The 25,448-nt window shown below is 40.3% G+C and overlaps 1 protein-coding gene across 2 annotated transcripts in view; it reads left to right on the forward strand.

Annotated features, from left to right (window-relative positions):
* The window catches only part of gda (guanine deaminase), a 65,617-nt gene that overhangs the window by 15,676 nt on the left and 24,493 nt on the right, over nucleotides 1-25,448 (forward strand). For both annotated transcript variants that reach the window (XM_059974775.1, XM_059974774.1), the window contains exons 4-11: nucleotides 1,608-1,695; nucleotides 6,613-6,718; nucleotides 11,030-11,057; nucleotides 14,555-14,662; nucleotides 16,039-16,146; nucleotides 16,997-17,094; nucleotides 18,757-18,824; nucleotides 24,412-24,558. In XM_059974775.1, the coding sequence (XP_059830758.1) occupies nucleotides 1,608-1,695; nucleotides 6,613-6,718; nucleotides 11,030-11,057; nucleotides 14,555-14,662; nucleotides 16,039-16,146; nucleotides 16,997-17,094; nucleotides 18,757-18,824; nucleotides 24,412-24,558 (751 nt within the window). The remainder of the gene's footprint in view (nucleotides 1-1,607; nucleotides 1,696-6,612; nucleotides 6,719-11,029; nucleotides 11,058-14,554; nucleotides 14,663-16,038; nucleotides 16,147-16,996; nucleotides 17,095-18,756; nucleotides 18,825-24,411; nucleotides 24,559-25,448) is intronic.

Consider the following 25,448-nt stretch of genomic DNA (forward strand, 5'->3'; position numbering starts at 1 on the left):
CATATAGCTTCAAAAGTCTCCCAGCAGGGTGGGAGAAAGTTGCAGGGTTTCACCTCCATCACTTTAGCCATTCTGCTGAGGTTGGTTTTTAAATCAACATATGCAGTATGTAATCCTTAAAATAAAATGGTCATATGTCACAAAGCACTAGAAGAAATGATACAGGTAATTAATATAATTTATATATAGGCATCCGTTAGTCTCATGAGACCATGGATTTGCTCCTTGGAAGATTTCCAGGGGGCAGGCCGGGGCAGGGTTGTATGGGAGACCGACCCAAGCTGCAAGCCTTCCCCTCTCCACGCCACTGATGTTGTTCAAGGGAAGGGCACTAGGACCCAAGTAGCTTGGCACCGGTGTCTTCGCAGAGCAATGTGTTGTTAAGTGCCTTGCTCAAAGACACAACACACTGCCTCAGATGAGGCTCGAACCAGTGACCTTCAGATCACTAGACCGATGCCTTATCCACTAGGCCATATTAATATTAATTAATACAATTAAAAAGCTAAAAAGAAGCCAGCACCCGAGGTTCACTTTTAGAGGAAAGGAATTAAAAACACAGAGAGGCTGCTTCACTTGTGATGAAACTTGTTTTGACCACATTTGGAAAACTGTGTTGCATGTTACGGAACAAGTATAAATGAATAGCAGGAGCAACAAAAGTTATCACAAGGAGATACCAAAATTGAAAGTTAGAACTATCAGACTGAATGGGCTGGGGCTCCTTTCACCAGAAAAGTGAAGGATGTAATCAGGTTAATGGAGCAATGTCTCCACTTATGGGAGATCATTGTTAATATTAAATCATGAACAAATCCAATAATGAATTCTGGAGACATTTCTTTATGTGGTGAATGTATGTAATTGGCTGGAACATTTGAAGAAAATAACAAGGATCTATTTAAGGGGAAACTGCATAAACACATGAAGAAGAAAGGGATGGAAGAGTTTGCTGAAGGGGGTGAAACAAAGAGGGATATGTGTGAAAAATAAACCCCATACAGACTAGTTGGGCCAAATGCCCTGTTCTAGAAATGAGGTGCTTTATAGTTGTGAAAAATGGCAGTGCAGTCAACAACTAGAACAGAAGAGATAAAATTTACTGGTAAAAGCACCGAGGTTGACAGCGAAAAACGTTTTTACTCTCTGGAAAGTGCCCCTGGAGGTTTTAGTGAGTAGATTCAATGCTGTCATTCAAAATTGGTTGTAGGAAAATTAAATCAGGTTCCTGAAGAGAGGATGGGACAGTGACAGCAACTGAAATTCTCTTCCATAAAATTGATACTGACTTGACGGGCTGAATGACTTTCTCCTGCACTGTGACCTTCCCACGAAAATCTGTATACTGTAAAAACAAGTGACTATAAATTCAGCTCCAGCTGGTTTGCTCAGTGCATTATATTAACACATCACAGTGAAATTAGCACTACATTTTGCTGTATTTAGTCCGATCGATGAAGAAAGAATTTGCAGGTAACATTCTTTGCCCATCAGTGGTATTCTGTTACTCAGACAAGAAAGAGCTTGGAAAGGGCAAAAGAAATAAAGGTTCCAATGCAAAAAATAAGAACAAACTTCCCACTAATAACAACTTCATTACTCAACAGAAAAGAACGCTGAGAAATGGCACAACTACTGCATGTTACTTTGCAACCATCCATACTGATTCATCTTTAAAGCTTTGTGACATCATTGGTAAGAGGTTTATCCCAACTCCATTCATTTCATAGATAGCAACTACACAATCTAATGAATGTCTGGACCTGAACAGCTTTAAAAGATTTCAAAGTCAAAGTCAAATTCAAGTTTATTGTCATATACACAAGTACTATAGACTCGTTGGCCACTTTATTATGTATACCTGTATACCTGCTTGTTTATGCAAACATCTAATTAGCCAATCATGTGGCAGCAATTCGATGCATAAAAGCAGGCAGAGACAGTCGAGAGCTTCAACTGTTGTTCAGACCAAATATCAGAACTGGGAAGAAAAATGATCTAAGTGACTTTGACTGTGGAATGATTGTTGGTGCCAGACAGAAACCATAAGATCGTAAGATATAGGAGCAGAATTAGGCTATTTGACCCATTGAGTTTGTTCCGCAGACTCCACAGAGAGGTTTTTTTTAAATCTCAAAAACCGTTGATCTCCTGGGCTGTTCACACACAACAGTGCCTAAAGTTTGCAGAGAATGGTGTGGAAAACAAAAAAAAACAAAGTGGCAGTTCTGTTGGTGAAAATGTCTTGTTAATGAGAGGGGTCATCCATCCAGCATCCTCTTTGACTTTCTGCCGTTGGGCAGGAGACTATGATGCACAAAAACAAGAACGATTTGGATGAGAAACAGTTCTCCAGGCCATTAGGCTTCTGAATTCCTGGCCGCATTGTATTCAAAGTGTCACCAGTTAACCTGTTCCGTACCCTACAATATTTAATATTAATGCATTTTAGTTTGTTATTTATGTGTGATTCATCTGTAGATTTTATCCTTACCTTTGTAAGTTATAATGTGTTATGTGCTTTACACCCTGGTTCAAAGAGACTTTGTCTTGTTTCTATATACATTATATGGTTATATATGTTATATACATGCATGTCATTAAATGACTAAAAGCTTCACTTGACTTGATTTTACTTAAGACTGGCCAGAATGAATCAAGCTGATAGGAAGGCGACAGTAATTCAAATAACCATGCATTACAACAGTGGTGTGCTGAAGAGCATCTCCGAATGAACAACACATTGAACCTTGAAGTGGATGGGCTGGAGCAGCAGAAAATCATGACCATGAACTCAGTGGCCACTTTATTAGGTGCAGGAAGGACCTGATGAAGTGCCACTGGATGTATATGCACACTTGCAATGAAGAACTTGCTTTCAGCAATATCCCAGGCACAAAGCTTTGCATTTACAACATTCATGAGAAAAACATAAACTAAAATATATTAAATCATGCAGAATTTCTGCAAGAAAAACACAATTAGTACAGAAATTAAAGACTTTTGTAGTGCAGAGTAATCAAAGTGATCATAGTATTGTACTAAGGTTGAGATAAGGGTTTGCACAGGTTGGTTCAAGTACTGAATAGCTGTTCTTGAGACTGGTGTTGTGGGACATCAAGCTTTTGTACCTCCTGCCCATTGGTCTGCTTGAGCCAGCGAGGATGTTTAATGATAGATGTTGCCTTCTTGAGGCAATGCTTCGGGCAGATATTTTTGATGCTGGGAAGGATGTGCCATTAATGTACTGAGATGAGTCCACTGCTTCCTGTGCATTGAAATTACTTATCCAGACCAGGATACACCCCACAATAGTAAACTTTCAACAGTACGTCCATCTAGAAACAAATTGTTGGACTGTTGGGTGAGAACCTAAGCCATCATGATGGCACACCATCCTTGTAGTTTGTATCTGTGTGCTGGGCCCCAGATAGACCATCCGATATGTAAGTGCCCAGGAATGTAACTCTGCTGAATCTCTCTGCTGCCATTTCACCAGTATACACTGGCACAAGGTTAAGGACTACTTCTCATTCAACTTAACACTGTTCTTAACCTCGGCAGTTAGACATGGTCAGCTTACGCTTCCTTTGATGAGAGAGATTTACTGAGGATTATGAATTACTTCTTTCAAATACCTGTCTTCATGTGCCTATAGTCTTCCCTGAGCCCTCTTTAACCAACACTCCCTTTCCATTGTGATTCCATTTACTTAGGTTAAACATAGTTGTTTCCAAGCCTATGCTCTTGACCACAACCAGAATTTGAAAGTTGAGTATCTTATTTCCAGGGAATCTTTTACTCTGGAGTCATTTATTTACCCTGTCTCATTACTCATTGGAAGACCTTAACCTTTTTCCATAGCATATTGTTCTCAGAAACTAGCTCAAATACAGACACTGAATTAGTTTCTGTAGCTCTCTATTTCACCTTGATTAACCCAATTTACATGAAGGTCAAGGTCTCCCATAATAGCTCTTTTTCATGCACACCATTGACTTAAATCCTTTCCCATACCGTTTAGGGTCTGTACACAACTCCTACCAGTGTCTTTTTTTTTAAACCTCTATGCAAAGTGACTCAACATCTCCTAGGTAGTCTGTCATACCCATATTTATTTTGCCTCTTATTAATAGCATTGCCCCACAATCTTCCCCTTCCTGTGCATCCTCCCTGAAAGGATCCACCTTTAACCTGTTACATTCATGTGCTCCTAATGAATATCAGGTAATTTCCCTTCACTTTGTGCAGTTAGTTCATCTACCTTATGACAAATGTTTTATGCACTGATGCTGATGCACCATAGGTTTTATATGTTTCTAAAGCTTTTTAATATTGCCCTCTTGCTAGTTTTAGTCATATTTTTGTACTGTGGTCCTTGTTTTCCTTTCACACTTGATTTCTCTGCCTTCTACTCTACCAATTGGTGGAGCTTTCTTTCATTTCTGTCCTTGTTTTTCCCTCTCCTTAGTTACATTGCTTAGGACAACGCTGGTGTCAGGACAGCAGGGAGAGACGACACTGTTGCCTGCCTGACAACTCTGACAAATGGCCACACCAGGGCATCATTGATGGGTGGGATGGAGTTTGGAGAGATGGAGAAAGGAAGGATTATGTTCAAGTAGACAAAGGATCATGAAAAGGGGGTCAGAACAGGTATCAAGTGAGTGGTGATCAGAGCAGTTGAGTGAGTAATTAGAGCAGTAAACCTGAAGGCATTGGGAAGCTGGAGGACAGAAAGTATTCTGGAAGTGGGAAGAGCTAAGGAAGTGACCCAGCTAGACTGTGGAATCTGATACCATAGGAAGTGGTTGCACTGAATAGCATAGACACACGCAAGGGCCGCTGAGAAGGGCTACGATGGTGGATTTGAAGAGATGGCACAGGAGCACCTCAAGTTGAACATCAAAGCTGGATGGGCCAAATGGCCAGCTTCAATCAATGAGGTAGTTTTGAAAAAGTAGTCAAAATGGCAGCTAATTTACCCCGAGAAAGCTTCCACAAACTATATTATACAATATCATGATGTTCCTGAGGGATATACTGCATATTTACGAGGATACAAGGAGAACCCTGCCATTGCCCACTTGATAGAGCAAAAAGAGCCTCAGTTTATGTATCATCAGAAAAAGCAGTATTTCCAACTGTGCAAAAATGCTGAATGCTCTCATACCTGGAGAACTGAATCTTTAATCTTCTTGCCTTCAGGACAGCAGGGAGCAGCTAAATCAGCCACATCTGTTGGCAGCCATTGTTAGTGAAGCTGACACTCTACTGAGGGACTTCTGCATTACTGGGTGGGCAGCTTTTCAGATGATTGTTTAAACTAAGGCTGTTTCTGTCCTGTGAGTTAGACACAAAACTCCTAAGAGCTATCTTTTTTTTTAAACTTTTTTTTATTGCATTTTTAAGTAATACAGAATGAAATATGGAAAAAAAGATATGTATATAACCCTTACCCCCTCCCCTTAACCCCTCCCCCCTGACTACCCTATAGAAAAAAAAGAGAAAGAAAGAGAAAAAAAAGAAAGAAAGAAAGAGTGCCTGGTTGTTGGAAGATCTCCACATGCTCCATGGAATTCGTAATAACTTTAATATATATATTTATTTATTTCCCCTAATAACCAATTGTTTCATCTTCAGAGCATCTATATATTTAGTCCTGTCTTTTGTAAATAAAGGCTCCAAATTTTCAGAAATGTTTCATATTTATCTCTTAAATTATAAGTAATTTTTTCTAATGGAATACAGCCATAGATTTCTTTCTTCCAAGAGTCTATAATTAAATATGTATCTGATTTCCAAGTAACTGCAATAGCTTTTTTGGCTCCTGCCAGTGCAATTTTTATGAATTCTTTCTGGTATTTATTTAGTTTGAGTTTCGGTTTTATCCTTTCAATATCACCTAGTAAGAGTAGTATTGGATTATGAGGAAATTGTGTTCCTGTAATTTGTTCCAGTAAAAGTCTTAAATTTGTCCAAAAAGGTTGAATTTTAGAGCAAGACCACGTAGAATGTAAAAAAGTACCAGTTTCCTGGTTACATCGGAAACACTGATCCGATAAATTTGGATTTAATTAATTTATTTTTTGTGGTGTAATATATAATTGATGTAGAAAATTATACTGCACTAATCTTAACCGAACATTTATTGTATTTGTCATACTATCAAGACATAGTCTTGACCAATTTATTTCTTCAATTTTAATATTCAAATCACTTTACCATTTTTGTCTTGACTTAATGGACTCCTTGTTTAATTGCCTGTTTTTGAATCAAATTATACATACAAGATATAAATTTTTTAATATTTCCTTTTTGAATTAAAATTTCTATTTCATTAGATTTCGGCAATAACATTGTTTGACCTAATTTTTCTCTTAAATAAGCCCTTAATTGAAAGTAACAAAATAAAGTGTTATTTGATACTTTATATTTATTCTTTAATTGATCAAATGACATTAATATACCTAAGAGCTATCTTGAAGTGAGTCCTCTCTGATACCTTCATCAGGAATGACTCCACTCTGTTAGAGTAACAAAAAAGACGTTTCCATCATCAGCAAACTTTAAGAAATTAGTGCTTCCTTTCTTCCTATTTTTTTGATACAGATAAATTTGGCCAGCGAGCTTTTGTGGGCAAAGTATGCATGGACGTTAACAACATCTATACGGAGTATAAGGAAGCAACAGAGGAATCAGTAAAGGAAACTGAAAGGTAATGTGTTGCTTCTGAGTCTCCACAGCTTATCAACCAGTGGAACTTTCAAACAACTCCCTGTCCATTCACGTGGTAACCAAATTCCAAAGATCATCCCATGCTCTAAAGTTTATAGCAACACCCACACAATGCTGGAGGAACTCAGCAACTCAGGCAGCATATACGGAGAGGATTAAAGTTGATGTTTTGGGCTGAGATTGAAAAGGAAGGAGGAAGAAACCAGAATAAGAAGGTGGGAGAGGTGATAGGTGAATCCAGGTGAGTGGAAGGTAGGGGGATTGGGGAGGGAGGCTGAAGTGAGAAGCAAGGAGATGATGGATGGAAAAGGTAAAGGGCTGAAGAAGAAGGGATCTTATCCAAGAGGAGAGTGAACCAAAGGAGAAAGGAGAGGAGGAGGGGCACCAGAGAGAGGTGATGAGCAGGTGAGAAGAGAAAGAGTAAGAGGGGAGCCAGGATAGGGAATGGAAATGGAGAGAAGGGGGAGGGGGAGAAATTACCATAAGTTGGAGAAATCAATGTTCATGCCATCAGGTTGGAGGCTACCCAAACAAAATATGAGGTGTTACTCTCCCAACCTGAGAACAGCCTCATCGTAGCAGTAGAAGAGGTCATGGACCAATACATGACATGGGAAAGGGAATTGGAATTAAAATGGTTGGCCACTGGGACATACTTTCTAATGCAGATGGAGTGGAGGAGTTCGACAAAGCAGTTCCCAATCTACATCGGGTCTCACCAATGTAGAGGAGGGCACAGAAGGATACAATAGATGACACCAACTTGTAGATGAAATGTTGCCTCTCCTGAAAAGGCAGTTTTGGGCCCTGAATGGTGGTGAGAGTGGATGTGAATGGGCAGCTGTAGCACTTGTTCCAATTGCAGGGATAAGTACCACGAGGAAGATCAGCATGGAGGGATGAATGGGCAATGAATCGTGGAGAGAGCTATCCCTGTGGAAAATGGAGAGTGGTGGTGAAGATAAAGATGTGTTTGGTGGTAGGATCCCATTGAAGTTGATGGTAAATGCAGAGAATTACGCGCTGGGTGTGGGTTTCATGGGACTAAAGGAACTCTATCCTTGTTACGGAGGCAGGAAGATGGGGAGATGCAGAATGACCAGGAAATGGAGAAGATGTGGGTGAAAGCAGCATCAATGGTAGAGGAAGGAAACCCCCGATCTTTGAAGAGAGAGCATATTTTTGATGTTCTGCAAAGGAAATCTTCTTTCTGGGAACAGATATGACGAAGATGGAAGAACTGAGAAAAGAAATGGCAGTTTTACAAGTGACATGGTGGGAATAAATACAATCAAGATAGCTGAAAGAGTCAGCAGGTTTATAAAAGTATATCAGTAGACAATCTGCCCTCCGAGTTGGAGACAGAGATCAAGAAAGTGGAGAGAGTTATCAGAAATGGATTGAGCAAATTTAAGGGCAAAGTTGATGAAATTCACAGGCTCAGCATAGGTGCATGAAATAGCACCAGTGCAGTTGTCAATCTCACACAGAAAGAGTTGGCAGCATTACCAGTGAAGGTTCAGAACATGGACTGCTCCAGATAGCCAACAAAAAGGCAGGCACAGGTCAGGTCCATGTGGGTGCCCTTGGCTACACACTGGGCATTGTAAAATTTAACCTCATCGTCAAGGCTGACTCTTGCAGCAGTACAGGTCTTTGCGTTGGTATTTTTCATGCATACTTGAGTTCAAAAACATGTTCAGCTTCCAATTCTTAACAGGAGATGGTGTGATCATTGTATGGCAAGGAAAAGATCAGCAAAAGTTAGTGTGGGATCTCAGATGGATGCATAAGAAGAGAACATAGTGGGGAATGAAGAAATCATAGCAAAATTAAATGTTTTGTATCTATCTTCTCAGACGAAGAACAGATAAAACCTGAATGACTATAGGATGAGGATAAATCAATCCAATTAGTACTCATAAAAAGTTTGCATTGAGAAATTAGTGTGACTGAAAGCTGCTAAATCAGAGTTTGATGAGCTGCATCCTGGGATGTCAAGGCAGGTGAATGTGAAAATGGTAGATGGTTATCATTTGCCAAAATCCATATCTCTAGAGCAGTTCCAGCAAGTCAGAAGGTATCCAATGTAACACCAGTATTTAGGAATGGATTGAGTGAGAATGTAGTAAAAAAATTGCAGGAAATAATAAATAAGAGAGAGGTAGCATGGCACATGTAAAATTGTAATATAAAGGGGTGGAGTCCATATGGAGTTATGAAAGGGAAATCATATTTGATAAACCTTTTTGATTTTTTGAGATTTTAATTAACAGAGTAGATAAGGGTGAAAGAGCAGAAAAATTTCAGTGAGATGGGTAAATGGGCAAGAACATGGCAAATGGTCTAAAGTCTGAAGCTATTTCTGGCTCTTAGTTGTGTCTTAGTTATCCATACATAGTGGCACCCTATCACTTATATTCTTGATAAAATCTAACTTGTAGAGATAAAAATAACAGAAAATATCCAGCAGATTAGGCAGTATCTATGGAATGTAAAATCAATATAAGATAGATGATCTAATGTCAGAACTAGGGAAGTGAGAAAATGAGTCAAATTTGAATTGTAGTGAGACCAGTAGAAGAATAGACAGGAGAAAGGGATTACAATGAAATTCTGATAATCCAATTATGCTACAATAATACATGGATTTTCTATTAATATCCATGCATACTCTAAATTCACCTTTATTTTGATGTTACTTAGTATTATTATGGAGTGCAGGAAGCGGGTCTCCAATGAGGGTGTAGGAAATGAAGCAACTTTCCCTAAGGAAATTCTGAATCATCAGGATTTCTGAATCATTTGGTAGCAGAGTGCTGCACTTTTATAGGGTAAGGTTGGGGCTGATGAGATGATTCCACTGCTTTGCAGAGCTTTCTGATTCACAGATGAATGAAATAACTTAGAGTGAGAAAACAAAGGGACATATTAAAGCTGTGAAATGCAGGTCAGAGCAGTTGCTGAGACCACCGTTCCCTCTAACTTTTTTTTTACAGCTGCACAGACCAACCATTGCTCCATGCAGGAACTTTTTACATGGCCTGAAAACTGAACGGCACTTTTTTTTTGGTAATATACACATCAAACAATCACAAACCACAACTCATGACACAAGCAAACTATACAGACAGTTGAAGCAACTGAGAGGCACAATGACAAAAGTAACATGTTTTGACTGGATGGTGATAGTGTTCAATGGGTTGGCAGTTTATTAACAAAGAGCTACCAACTTCCATTCTGTGTTTATTGTTACAATTTGTAACAGTGTTATAACTTGAAATGCTGACAATGTAAATACATTGAAGCTCTAAAACGTTTCAAAGTAAATGTGGTACAATTTTTGTTTAGAAATTTTCTAGATTATATTAAATAACACAATTAATAACAGAGTATTTCACTATTATATTAATGTAGATTTTTAAATTATATCAGCATAGTTTCAAAATTATATTAACATTATATAAAAGAAAATTTCAGTTGCATGGCAACAAAGGCTATGTGCGTGGGAGCATTTCAGTTACTGTGCAGCGGTGCACTCATGTACCTTAGAGAGAGCAGTGGCTGACAGTCAAAACCAAAAGAAGAATGTTGAAGAAGTCCAGCAGCATCTGTGGATGAGAGGAAAACTGACATGACCTTGTAGATGGGTAATCTTACAAGCAGAGAAAGCAAACTATCTGAACTTGTTGAACTCACCATTAAGCCCAGTGACTGCAAAGGTGTGCAAGTAGAAGGTGAGTTGTTGTCTCTTAAGCTTACCTTCGACCTTACCACAACCATTCATGAGGGCACAGAGGGCTAGATCAAAGTGGGGGCAGGATGGGAAATTGAAGTGACAGGCAACAGAAAGCTCATGAACTCTGAAAGCCGATTAGATTAGTTGCATCCCAGAGGGGAGCTTGAATCTTTGGACAAGTGGAGGAGATGAAGTGAAAGAGAAGATCCTGCAACTCTCACGTCAGTATAGGAAAATATTAAGAGATAGAGAGTAGTTCATGGTGATGGGAGAGTGGGGAAGAGAGTCATTATGGGAATGTTGACATTGGAATTGTGAAAGGGAGTAGAGGGGAAGGTATGTCTGGAGGTGGCACTTCATTGAAGCTGGTGGAAAATGTCCGGGATTACTTATTGACTGTCAAACCCAGGGGAGTGAAAGATGAAGGCTCGAGATTTCTATCCTTGATCTGTCCAGCAGGGAGAGTGTACAAGAATACCCGATGTACAGTTTCTGTTGTTTAAGTCAAAGCAACATGTGATGCAGGCATTGCATTTTTATTATTCCTCACAGATTTGTTGCTGAGTTGGCCAAATTGAAGGTAAGATGGACTCACCTTTCTTTGGTTCATCCTCCTTTTTGTTTCTTTTTGTACCATCTGGCCTCAAAGACATGACCTTCAGCTTTACCAGTAACAACACACGGTGCACACAAAGAAGCTTCATCCAAGCTTTAACTGGCACCTTGAATATCCTGGCTCAACCTTGTCACTGATTTGGATTCCTTCTGAGATAGCCCCTATGTTTCTCCACATACTATTCCTCACACCATCCTGAATTGGAAATATATCTTCATTCCTTTCTCATCACTACGTGAAAATCCTGGATCTCTCTCCCAAATAGCCTTGTGGGTATACACAGATCTCAAGGACTGTAGCACTTGAAGGAAGCAGCTCACTTCTACCATCTTAATGAGGACCACTGGGGAGGGCAGTTAAATGCTTGCTCAGCCACTGAAGCCCACACCCCTTGAATATAGAAGAGCCTGCTGAAACTCCTCTGCTATCTATGTATATCTATATCTATGATTCTGCTAGCTATGGCTCTCTCTTTCCAAGTTCAAATGAAATGCCCCAGATTTGAAACTTTAAGGCCATAAGATATAGGAACAGAATTAGGTCATATTCCTTTTACCAATCAAGAACCTATCAATCTTTGCCTGAAATATACATAATGACTTGGCCTCCACAGCCCCCTGTGACAATGAATTCCACAGATTCACCATCTTCCAGCTGAAGAAATTCGTCATCACCTTATTTCTAAAGGGATATTCCTTTATTCTGAGGCTATGTCCTCAGATCCCAGACTCTCTTACAAATGGAAATATTCTCTTCATGCACATTTAATTCAGGCCTTTTGGCATTCAGTAGATTTCGAGCAGATCTCCCTGATCTTTCTGAACTCCAAGTACAGTTCCAGAGCCACAAAGTTATCCTCATACATTAAGCCTTTAATTTCCTGGATCATGCTTGTGAACCTCCTTTGTACCCTCTCCACGTCCAGCACATCTCTTCTGAGATACAGACCCCAAAACTGCTCACAATATTCCAAATGTAGTCCAACCAATGCCTTATTATGCCTCTACATTAGCTGCACTTAACTTGAGCAATTAACTGGTTCTTCTTCCACAGTCACTACATAATCGTCTGAGTATTTGCAACTTTAAAAAAATTACATTTGCATTTATAAAGCACCTGTATTATAGGAAATCCTGTAATAACTTCAATTTCTGGAATAGCTAGTGCTGTGGGTACTGATTTGTATAATAGAAACAATAAAGTAGAAAGAGACTTCAGCTCTAATACCCACTTTGGAGAAAGGAACAGGAACAGTTTCAAGTAATTGAGTTTTCATCAGATCTTATTGGAGCAGTTGACTATTTATTAGGATTAAGATACAAAGAAATTTCTTCACTCAGAGACGGGACTATAATGGTGGTTCAGGAGGGAATATAGGGTTATACAGCAAGGAAATTGGCCCTTTGGCCCAAATGATCTATGATGCCCACTTTCTAGTTCCATTTGCCTATGTTTGGCCCATTTCCCTCTAAAGATTTCCTATCCAAGTACCTGCCTAAGCAACACACACAAAGTGCTGAAGGAACTCAGCAGGCCAGGCAGCGTTTATGGAAAAAAGTACAGTCGACATTTTGAGCTGAGACCCTTCAGCAGAACTGGATAAAAAAGATGAGGAACATTTTGTGTGTGTTACTTGGATTTCCAGCATCTGCAGATTTTCTCTTGATCATGTACCCGGCCAACTGTCTTTTAAAAGTGTTAATGTATTCACCTTAACCACTTCCTCTGGCAGCTCATTTCCTTTATGGACCACCCTCTGGGTGAAAAAGTTGCCCCTTGGGTCCCTACTAAATCTCTTCCCTCTTATCTTAAATCTCTGCTGTCTGGTTCTGGATTCCCTAACCCTGTGGGGAAAAAAAACTTTGTGCATTCACTCTATCTACAGCATGCCCCTCATGAATTTATACCCCTCTACAAGGTCACCCTTTAGTCTCCTATGCTCCGATGACTGAAGTTCCAAACTGCCCAGTCTCTCTATAACTCTGTACCCTGAGGTCCAACAACATCTTGTAAATGTTTTCTGCACTCTTTCCAGTCTAAGATTATCTTCCCTATAGAGGATGGTCAAACCTGAACACAATATTCAAAATATGGGCTCAGCAGCGTCTTGTGCAATTGCAACATAACATCCCAGATTCAATACCTGACTGATAAAGACTAGTATGCCAAAAGCCTTCCTCACAATCCTCTCTGTTTTTCTCTTGCCTGTCCTCTTGATTATAAACAAGCTTCTGTAATGTTGGGTCGGATCCCAGTGGAGCTGCCCACTGCTCTGTTTCTGGATGCCACTTGCCACAGGTGCAGAGTCCTCTTCATTTGACTGATAATTCCCGACCCTGATTTGGCAAAAGTAATATTTTTTTTTAGTTTTGCTAGCTATTTACATCAAGTATAACTGGTTTTGATCAGTCTGAATATCCTCTTGTAGAGATGATGACTACATTCCCACCTTTAAGAGGACCTACAATCCCACCAGTCATGCCTCTGGTCAAAAGAAAGAGTGGTACAATGGCTGAGGCCTAGGAATAACTCAGCGGTGCTTCCTGGGCACCAAAGGTGAAAATTGACCACAGCAGGCAAAAAACTCCTTACTGTGTGGGTCTAGTATTAAAATTCATTTAGCTCACCCTAATATATTTAATGGTTGTGCAACCTCTCTAGTACTTTAAAAGGGGAACCAACGCTGATTGGGCAAGGGCTTTACTGATTATTTCAGCTGTTTGTACAAGCATGACCACAGCTTTGGGCTGCCTGTCTCTTTAGTTATCTGACCTATCACCTCTCTTGATCCCATGCTCTTCAATTTGAGATCAAGGAACTGCACCTCTTCTTTCTATTACTTACATGGGGTTCAGACTGGTGCAGACGTGACTAGCTTCAGAAACCCTGGTTTGAACCTAACCTCAGGTGCTGCCTATCACTAAGTGAGATTCCCTAGGCACTCCAGTTTCCTCTCAAAGATGTGGGATGTTAGGTTAATTGGCCAAAGTAAATTTCCCCTAAAGTCTTGGTGAGTGATAGAATCTAGGGTTGGGGGGTGTGGGAGATGATGTGAACTTGGGCACAGTAAAGTGGGATTGGTGTCAATGTGTACTTGATGGTCAGTGCAGACTTGATGGGCCAAAAGGACTGATTCTGTGAATAGAGTAGTAACTCTCTTCAGTTACTACTCTCTTTTATCCTGCACAATCATCACTGTTGTCATTCACTCTCTCCTGTCTTTGATCCAAGCACAGAACTTTACCAAGTTTCTTGTCTCTGCACTTGATTAAAAGCTACCACAGTTCCATATTTGTCCGTGTTTTTCTCTCGCCACAGATGTTGCTTGTCCTCGTGATTATATACAGCATTTTCTATTTTTATATGCTAGATGTTAATTCAAAGAGAGGAATAATTTTAGACTTTATAGTATGATGGTAGTGTGTAACTAGTAGTATTTATTGATTTATTTTCTGTTTCAGTATCCTCTGGTGAGACCTATTGTGACCCCTCGATTTGCGCTCTCTTGCTCTTCTGAGTTATTGAAACAAATGGGGACATTTGCAAAAGCCAATAACTTGAACATTCAGGTATAGCATATAATGCACCCCGACCCTTATTCCTGCCAGTGTTCTCTGCTTGTGCTTGTACAGTTGTGTACTATTGCTTCTGTCCATCCTAACAGGCTGCTTTTCCAATTTTAACCACTCATTGCATTTTCTTCTGCTAATTCTGGTCCTTCTGGCCATCATCTTTAAGCCTGTACCATCTGGTCATCAGCCCTTCAATCTTTGATCTTTGTTGCTGTCCCCTTCATTTACTTTATCCTTCACTCTGTGACTTTATATAAGTTAAAATACAATATTCAGCAGCAATTTCTATTAATACCAATTTCATAGCTGCTGATTATTATGTCTTAAAATACAAATAATTTTTCCAGATAAACTTGGCATACTCTTCAGATTTTGTTCTGCGGCTCTGTCATATGAAGACAACAAAGATGGGATCAATTTTTTCCCTCTGCCCTGCATCATGGTCCACTGTTTCCTGTGGTTACCTGGGTCAGATTGAGAGGGCCTGTCTTATTATGTTATTTCAAAGGTATTCATTTATTCATTATGTGCCATGTCGTAATACATGGATAATCGTGGTCTTTACAAGGTATGATTGTCCTTGGCAATCAAAGATATTACATTATTAATAAAAGTTTCTGTGCAAACACTGCCAGAAACAATGCACCAATCTGGCTGGTCCTTCAGACTCTAGGACCCTTCAGCACACCCCTTATGGTGAGGTGGCTTCTGCAATTGTAGTGCAAAGGCTTTGCCCTCAAAGTGCCCCTAATCGGTGGAGGTGAAGGAGCAGCTTTAACCTTCTGTTGTTGCCTTTTAGAATTTCTAAATGTCTGACATTTTGACACACAAAAACTATTACAATAGCTATTCATGATTTAAGTATGTTAACTAAAAGCATTTAGAAATAGTTACCAACATTTTAAAAAAAAGCTAAATATTTTTTAAAGATTAATTAAGATCTCCATAACCTCGTCAACCTATGCCCTACAATTCCCACAGAGACTCAGTGAGTCTGGGTTCTGCCATCGGGGTCCATCTGGAGACTGGGCGGGAATTCAGCTGACAGATTTCCTCCGTGAATCCAAAGGTTGGTCCAATAGTTCCATGTCTCGTGCACATGTATCAAAGTCCAGCTTTTACTGTGGGTTCATTGACTGGATCAGAACTGCCAGTCACAGCCAGCATGGTTCAACCAATTAGAAATAAGGTCAAGAGCCCCTTACCTTCGAGACATTCCATGATTCTAGCCTCACCTCATCTGCTGCTGAAACCTTCATCCTTACACTTTGCTACTGATAAACATGACCTTCCAACATGCTCTTGACTGGTTTTCTTTATTCTACTCTCCATAGACGTGTAGTTGCCTGAAATGTGTTTTCTTTCATAAACAGAGTCATATCAGTGAGACTCGGCCTGAAATTAATGCTATGAGGAAAATATTTCTAAACTGCAAGAATTATTCTGAAGTTTATGATGCCCATGGCCTTCTGAACAATAAGGTAAGTACTTCTTGCAGATTAAAGACTCTAACCTCCCAACCCTCCACTCCCGTCCACTTTCAACATATATCTGTGGTCCTTGTTTCCAGCCCAATTTTCCCAAGATAAGAAGCTGGAAACAGGACTGCTAGTTGGAGTGATCCTGGGCACTGTTGCTAATTAAATATCAGTTGCACACAAAGCATGATGTTCAAATTGCAATTTCAGAAGGTAGCAGATTCATGTACCTATCCAGAGCCATTGTCCAGTTGCAGTACTGAGAGAGTGTTAGATTGTTGGAGGTATCTTTCTTCCCTAATTCCCTAAAAGCCCTTCCTCGGGTGTGTGTATTGATCCACAATGCTATTTTGCGAAGAAATGGGGAATTTTTTTCCTGATACCCTAAGGTTGATACTTGTCACTCAACCAGGGTCATCAATGGATTTCACAAACAGTCTTCCCCCAGATTTTGCCTGCTTTTTTTATATCTCACGCAGAGGGCTGTGATTTCAAGCAGGACGGCTGTCTAATATAATTGGACTAGTGGTGTGAATGGAGGAAAGATTCCTTACCTGTTCTCTATTAGAACAGAGATGAGAAGAAATTTCTTCACAAAGAAGATATTTTCGAAATTCTCTTGCCATGAGCTGTAGAGGCTTTTTGATGAGTATATTGAAGACAGTGATCTGGAATATATTTGACCTAATTGAAAAGTTTAGCAGGAACAAGGGGCCAAATGGCCTACTCCTATATCTACTTGCATTCTGATCGTACACTCCTTCTTTGGGTCTCTGCCTATTTTTCTGGGTTTCTCCACTGTCTCTGTAAGAATTTTAAAGGAGCCTCATCATCAACTACAATGTCTTTCCAGACTATCATGGCTCATGGAGTCTACCTCTCTGATGAGGAGCTTGAACTCTTCCAGAAGAAAGGAGCTGGCATTGCACACTGTCCCAATTCTAATATATCGTGAGTATCCAAAAAAATGAGTACAAGAACTCTTGTTTTGGCTTTAAGATTGCACACCAGCAACTTGAACACAGAAGTCCAGAATGATGATCCCATGCCACGCTAGGGGAGTGCTGCTTTGATCTAGGTGCCTTTGTTTTGATGAAACTTCAAATTGAGGCTCCTTCTGCCTTCCCACAACACTATTTCAGACAGTGCAGTTAAACTTTATCAAGCAATCAGCATTCATAATGGGCAGCACTGTGGCACATCTGGTAGACCTACTGCCTCTCAGCTCCAGCAGCCTTGGTTCAATCCTGACTTTGGGTTTTGTCTGTATGGCATCTGCGTGTTCTCCCAGTCACTCAGTGGGAGTCTTCTCAGCACTCCAATTACCTTCCACATCCCAAAGATGTGTGAGCTAGTAGATTAATTGGCCACAGTGAGTTACCCTAAGTGTGTAGATGAGTGGTAAGATATGGTGCAGGTTAATGGGAATACAAAGGGATTAGTTTTGATCTTGCTTAAGTTTAGGATTCATGGTCAGCATGGATGGCCTGTTTCTGTGTTGTGTGAAGCTTTAAAAGGAAAACAGATTCTACGGTGGTTGTGCTGTGTATGGGATATGCAATATTTCTAGGGGTGTGGTGGTATTGCATAGTGCCTGGACTGGATGGTGATTGTCAGGTTCTGGTTAATCTCAGCAATTTTGTTTCCTGTCTGGACAACAGCTCTGACAGATGCTCTTGCTCCCTGACCTGATGATTAATTGCTAACCTGATTCCCACGTCTAGATGTTGATTGATCCCTCAATGGATTCCTAGCTTTTTGCTGGGTCCCTGAAGATTCCAAAACATTTTGTCTCTCTTCTGAAGGTATACATTTTAACATATTGCATGGTACAGCACTGAGGGAGGCCGCTCAGCACATCTCTTCTATGCCGATGTTTTCACCAGCCTCTCCATACCCCGGTTTAGTTCAGACTATAACCTTATTCCTTGATCCTTCATACATCTCTCACTTCTACATAGATCTGTCTCTAAGTTTAAACTCAGTCATTCGCTGGGAGCAAACCTTCCACTCTGCAGTAACAAACTTTCCACACTCTCGGTAACGAACCTTCCACTTAGCAGTGACAAACGTTCTGCACTCTGCGATACCAGACCTTCCACTCTGTGGTGACAAATGTTCTGCACTCTGCGATAACGAATGGTGACGGACGTTCCACTCAGCGGTGATGGACATTCCACTCAGCGGTGATGGACATTCCACTCAGCGGTGATGGACATTCCACTCAGCGGTGATGGACGTTCCATTCAGCGGTGACGGACGTTCCACTCAGCAGTATTGCACTTTCTCCAGAATTGCCCATTAGGCTTACTGTGACTAACTTTGTTTAGCCTTCATACTGCACGGAAAAGCTGTGGCATGGGTGGAATCTTGCATCCAGAGGATGGGGGAGCTGAGAGAGCTACAGAACAGAGATACAGCCATTAGTGGAAGATTTACCAGAGAAGTGAGCAATGTGATTGTGAAAACTTGGCACACCACAACTCCAATGTTAGCAATATCCAGTGGAGCCTGTTGGTCATGATGGGCAAATGTTAGTTGTACGTGCTTGTTGTTGGAATCTGTGTGAATAACAGACACACTGGGGCATGATTTCTCTCTTTCACCCTCCAGCCTGTGCAGCGGCTTAATGGATGTCCGAAGGGCTCTGAATCACAAAGTAAATGTGGGGCTAGGAACAGGTAGGTAAACCATTTTTTCTTTTGTGTTTTGGACCAGGTGTGCACCTTCTTTGTCATCCTGTCTCTTTAATTCAACAGTCAATAATGCTTCAAAATTGTTTTTTTTTGTAATTTATTTTTTTATTGAAGTTCATCATCAAACAAACATTTCCATAAGATGTATTTCAGACATTGTACATGTATATCATATAATCATATATATCACAAATCTTCACAAAGTATTTATCTGAGGTATACACTTATAGAAAAGAGTGGAAAGAAAAAACAAGTAAAAGGAAAGAACTATGTACAAGTAGGGAGTGATCTTTTTTTTACAACAGCTTCATTGATTTGTAAGAATAAAATCAGGCCTATGAGGCATTATATAGTTAAACCATTTTTCCCAGTATGAATCAAGTTATTCCCACTTATGATCAACAGATGCTGTTATCTTCTCCATTTTGTAAATGTCCATTGTAATTTCCATCCATGTATTTAAAGTTGGGTTCTCCTGTGATAACCATTTCCTAGTAAGGGTCTTTTTACCAGCCACCAACAGTTTATTCATTAAATATTTATCTCTTTTCAACCATTCTTGAGGTATATATCCAAAATATATGGTCTTACTCTCTAAGGGTATTTCGCTTCAAAATTGTTTCATTGACTACAAACCACTTTGGAGCTTCCTGAGTAGGATGTAGATGAATCATATTGCTGGCTCCTGAACATTGCTGGGATTAAATACTGTAATTCCCTACCCCAGCTTGGTGTGATACCTCCACATGCTGTACAGAGGAGTGAGAGCAGACTTGCTTGAAACCGAGGATCTTTATAATGAGGATGAAGAGAAGAATTTCCCTCTTGTGGAAGAATCTGGAACTAGGCATTAGTGTTGAAAACTATGCAAATGCTTATTTAATCAAATGAGACAAAAGCTAGAGAGATGCAGGGACGATACACGGGTATGGGACTATCTGCTAACTTGTGCCATTCTGTTGCTTTGCCCTCATTGCAGTATGCTTCAATGTCATGTATACTGCTTGCTTTGTAAGGTTCTCCTGAGTAAGGAATTTCAATGTGATCCAAATCTAAATCTGAGTTAAATTAAATGATAGCTCAGGACATCAGAGAGAAGAGGTGCAGCTTATTGAGTCACTGCCTGACAGTGTCAGAAACCCAGGTTACATCCTGAACTAGCATGCTGTCTGTGCAGTTTGCATGTTCTCCTTGTAGGACAATAGGATTCCCACGGGTGCTCCATCTTCACTCCACAACCCAAAGATGGTCCACTGTAAATTGTTTCAAGTGTACATATAAGTGGCAGAATCCAGGCCTAATTAAGCGGAGCCTGAGGGGAGTAAAAGATGAGCTAAATGTGGGATAGATGTAAATAGTTAGCATGTTCAGTGAGCAGATGGCCTGTTTCTGTGTTGTACCTCTTGATGACTCCAAACATGACAACTACCCTGCTCTTCCTTGAAGGAGTGCCATGGGATATGCACCTGACAGAGCAGACAGGGCCTCAGTCTTAACATTTCATCTGCATTTGCAATACCATGGCATAGAATGCTATGGGCTGCAAGGGATTGGTAAAGGTAAGTTCCTGATGCTGGCACAGACACGGTGGACTAAGGAGGCCATGTCCATGTTCCATAAATCTTTGACAATGCATCTATCAATGTAGAACTCCCTGATGACCAGAAAGATGTCAGCCAGAATAGCATGGCCCATGTCCCTGTCAGGAGATTGGAACCTAGAGTCCTCCAAGTAATGGAAGAATGCAAGAAGTACTGAATTGAATTGACTTTATTACTTACATTATTCATATACATGAGTAAAAATCTCTAAGTTATGTCTCCACTCAATGTGGTGGTGTCTAAATGAGCAATGTGCAATTTATAGTAATTTATAATAAATGTACAACAGGACAGTCAAGATAACATATATATACAGTTGTGTCAGCATGAGTTAATCAGTCTGATGGCCTGGTGGAAGAAGCTGTGCTGGAGCCAGTTGGTCCTGGCTTTTATGCTGTGGTGCCGTTTCCCGGATAGTAGCAGCTGGAACAGTTTGTGGTTGGGGTGACTCGGGTCCCCAGGAAAGCGAGATGAGCTCAGGGCATGGATCAATACTTGGATTTATGATTTTGTAGCTACTTGTGAGACTTGCAGCCAATATTCTGGGATTCTGTTGTTTTAGACGTGAGAAAGGAGAAAGGGTGGCATTACTAGTGAGTGAAAATGTCATGGCAGTGCTCAGATTGTATATGTAGAACTCTTCTAATGATGCTTTTTGGGTGAAACTAAGGAATAAGAAAGGTATGACCATGTTAATGGGGCCATATTATAGAACACTCAGCAGTCACTGGGTTTAGAGGAACAAATTTGTAAATAGATTGCAAATTGTTGCAAGAAACATAAGGCTGTGATAGCAGGTGATTTTAACTTTCTACATATTGACTGTAAGTCCCATACTGTAAAAGGACTAGATGGAATAGTTTGTCAAATGTGTTTGTGGAAGTTTTCTTAAGTACATAGAAGTTCCAATGAACAAATGTGCAATACCTGATCTCTGAGGAAATGAGACAGGGCACGAGACAGAATTTTGTGTTGGGGAACATTTTGTACCTAATGATTATAATGCTATTAGTATTAAAGTAACTATGGAAAAGGATAGGTCTGGTCCTCGGGTTGAGATTCTAAATTAGAGAAAGGCTAATTTTGATGGTATCAGAAAGGATCTGGCAAGTGTGGATTGGGACAGGCTGTTTTCTGGCAAAGGTGTACTTGGCAGGTGGGAGGCCTACGAAGGTAAAATTTTGAAGATACAAAGCTTTGTATGTGCCTGTCAGAATAAAAGGCACATTCATTCTGGCATTTATTTAGGGAGCTGTAGTTTTCAAGAGATATTCAGGCCCTGGTTAAGAAATAAAATGAGGTGCATAACAAGTAGGAACAAATGAGATGCTTATGGAATATAAGAAATGCAAGAGGACTGATGCATCATCAATAACTCTCGGAGATGGGAGGTGAACAATAGGCTTTTATTAGCAGCAAAAGGGACCACGACATCTTGGAGACTGAGGGAGGAGCAGTGCCTCCAATCACCTTTATACAGGGGTCTGTGGGAGGAGCCACAGGAGCAGTCAGCAGAGGGGCGTGTCCAGACAGGTATACATAATTTACCACAAGGACACAGAAAGAAATCAGGAGGGCTAAAAGAAGAATGAGGTTGCCCTAGAAGACAGGGTGAAGGAGAATCTTAAGGGATTCTGCAGATATATTAAGAGCAAAAGGTTTGTAAGGGACAAAATTGGTCTTCTGGAAGATCAGAATGTTAATCTATGTGGGGAGACTAAAGACATGGGGGAGATCTTAAATTGATTTTTCACATCTATATTTACTCGGGAGACAGATACAGAGTCTATAGAAGTGAGGCAAAGCAGCAGTGAGGTCATGGAATTGATACAGATTAGAGGAGGAGTTATTTACTGTCCTGAGGCAAATTAGGGTAAATAAATCCCTGGGGCATAGCAAGGTGTTCCATCAGACCCCGAGCAGGCTAGTGCAGAAGTTGCAGGGGCCCTAGCAGAGATATTTAAATCACCCTTAGCAACAAGTGAGTTTCCAGAGGATTGGAGGATGGCTAATGTTGTTCCGCTGTTTAAGAAAGGCTCTAAGAATAAACCAGTGAGCCAGGCATTAATAATGGGAAAGTTATAGGAAAGTATTCCTAGGGACCAGACACATGAGTATATGGATAGGCAGGTACTGATTAGAGATGGTCAGCATGACTTTGTGCATGGTAGGTTGTATCTAACCAATCTTAGAGTTTTGCAAGGAAGTTACAGTAATGTTGATGAAGACAAGGCAGTGGAAGTTGTCTATGCTGACTTCAGCAAAGCATTTGACAAGTTCCCGCATAGGAGGTTGGTCAAGAAGGTTAAGTCACTTGGTATTCTAGATGAGGTAGTGAATTGGATTAGACATAGGCTTTGTGGGAGAAGCCAGGGAGTGGTAGTAGATGGTTGCCTCTCTGACTGGAGACTTGGGTGTGTGGAGTGCCTCAGGAATTGGTGCTGGGTTGGTTGTTGTTTGGCATCTATATCAATGATCTGGATGATAATGTGCTAAATTGGATCAGCAAATTAGAGGATGACACAAAGATTGGGGGTGATTTGGACAGTGAGGAAGACTACCAAAGCTTGCAGTGTGATCTGGACCTGCTGAAAAAATGGGCTGAAAAATGGCAGATGGAAGTTAATGCAGACAAGTGTGAGGTGTTGCACTTTGGGAAGACCAACCAGGGTAGGTCTTACACAGTGAGTGGTAGGGCACCGAGGAGTGTGGTGGAACAAAGGGACCTGATAATATAGGTTCATAATTCATTGAAGGTGGTGTCATGGGTAGAAAGGATCGTAAACAAAACTTTTGGCACATTGACCTTCATAAATCAAAATATAGAGTACAGGAGTTGGGATGTTGAAGTGTTATAAATGGTTAGTGAAGCCTAATTTGGAGTATTGTGTGCAGTTCTTGCACACAAAATAAATAAAATATAAAGATAGAAAGATATAAATAAGTTTGAAAAAGTACAGAGAAAATTTACAAGGACGTTGCCAGATCTGGAGGACCTGACTTATAGGTTAGAACTTTATTTCTTAGAACATAGAAGACTGAGGGGAGATTTGGTAGAGGTATACGAAATTATGAGGGGGATAGATAGGGTAATTGCAAGCAGGCTTTTATCACTGAGGTTGTTTGAGAGTATAACTAGAGGTCATGGGTTAAGGGTGAAAGGTGAAATGTTTAAGGGAAAAATGAGAGGAAATGTCTTCACTCAGAAGGTGGTGTGATTGTGGAACAAGCTGTCAGCATAAGTGATGGATGCAATTTTGAGTTCAATATTTAAGAGAAGTTTCAATAGATATGTGGATAAAATGGGAATGGAGGCCCATGGTTTGGATGCAGGTTGATAGGACTAGGCAGTTTAAATGGTTTGGCATGGACAAGATGGACCAAAGGACTTGGTTCTGTGCTGTCATTTTCTATGACTCTATGGCTCTAAATTAAAAACTAATATACTAGACCATGACTAATGGAATACATACCAGGAGTTTCTATATTTCCAACTTTTCTGTGTGTAATGCTAGCAAAAGATCATAAGCATGTAGGGATATTAGCTGAAGACACTGAGGTGAGAACTTCATTGGGTATCAGCAGGGAAGGTCCTAAAGATGACTCAGTCCCAGTTCACTGCTGAAGATCAGGTGAACATGATCTCAGATCCCCAACCATCAGAAGCACAAGGTTTCATCAGCAGTAATGGAGTGGGTTAGTACTGGTGCAGAGATGGGCTCACTCAGGAGAGTCCTGGTTGGAACCTACAGCAGCAACAGGTAATACAGTTCCATATATCATGTCTACCCTCTGTAATGTCTCTTGTGGTTTATGGTGTTGGCTTGTTCACAAGGAGAAAAGCAGCAGGACCACTTTGTTCTCACCTAATGTTCTTGCTCTGCAGTTCAAAGGTATCGCCTTGACAACCATTCACCTTTCAGCTACTTTTCTGATGTGCAATGCTGAAATGATACAAAACTCTATTTTAGATGTTTCAGGTGGTTACTCCCCTTCAATACTTGATGCTGTACGGAAAGCCATTGAGACGTCCAAAATTCTGAGTATAAACTCTCCAGATTATGAGAAGCTTTCGTATGGGGAAGCATTCAGACTTGCAACCCTTGGCGGCAGTAAAGGTGAGAAACTGTGTAAATCCTCATTTTATAATTTGACTAAAATTATAATGAGACTTGCATTACAGAAATTGGTCACTTGGGCCAACAGCGGCATGTTAGTTTTGATGCAACTGACAAGCAGCGATTATGTTCCATATATCTCTTTCTAGCCCTCTTCATCTCACCATGGATGGATCAGGGTGTAGAATTGTTGTTTTTCTTGCAGGTTAACTTCCCTCTGCTTGCTTGTATTTTTATAGAATCACCCATATGCATGCAACAGTTCAGTGAATTTATCAGTGATTATGGTTTTGCTGCTTCTGCATTTTACTGGTAGCTTCTTAGTTTTTCTGAAGCAATTAATGCAGCACTTGAACCTGGCTATTTTATAGGCTAATTCTTATCACTGGCATGTTGCTTTTATCAATCTGAGCTAGCTTTTCTAGAAGATAACCACGACTTCTTTGTTCTCTCAGCTCTTCTTTCTTTGTTCATTCTTTGTGTAACAATTAAAACAAGTGTTATGACATGTTCCTGACTTCCAAAGAACCTCTGAATTTCAAATCACCCAGGACCCATGCTTCCATTCCTTTCTTCCTCGTGTATCCAGCTTCCACTGAAATAAGTTCCATATTCATGGTGTGGTAATATCTTCTTGATTCTCCTTCGGATTTGAAAAGAACTCTCCTAAGAGTTGTGGCCCATTGTTTTAACCTTCTCCTTCAGATGTAATAGGGAGGTGCACTGGTTCTGCTCGAGATGGTTTAATCTAGTTTGGGTAAACCAGGGGGATGGGAGCCAGAGCACCAGTTCAGAAAGTGGGGAGGATTGAGAGAAATATTGATGTTGTAATGAGCAAGTTTATAAGTGAGGAAGAGCAAGTAATGGATACCATGGGAAGGATGAGTTGA

Source organism: Hypanus sabinus, chromosome 7, assembly GCF_030144855.1.
Source record: "Hypanus sabinus isolate sHypSab1 chromosome 7, sHypSab1.hap1, whole genome shotgun sequence".
In the NCBI taxonomy this organism is placed as follows: domain Eukaryota; kingdom Metazoa; phylum Chordata; class Chondrichthyes; order Myliobatiformes; family Dasyatidae; genus Hypanus; species Hypanus sabinus.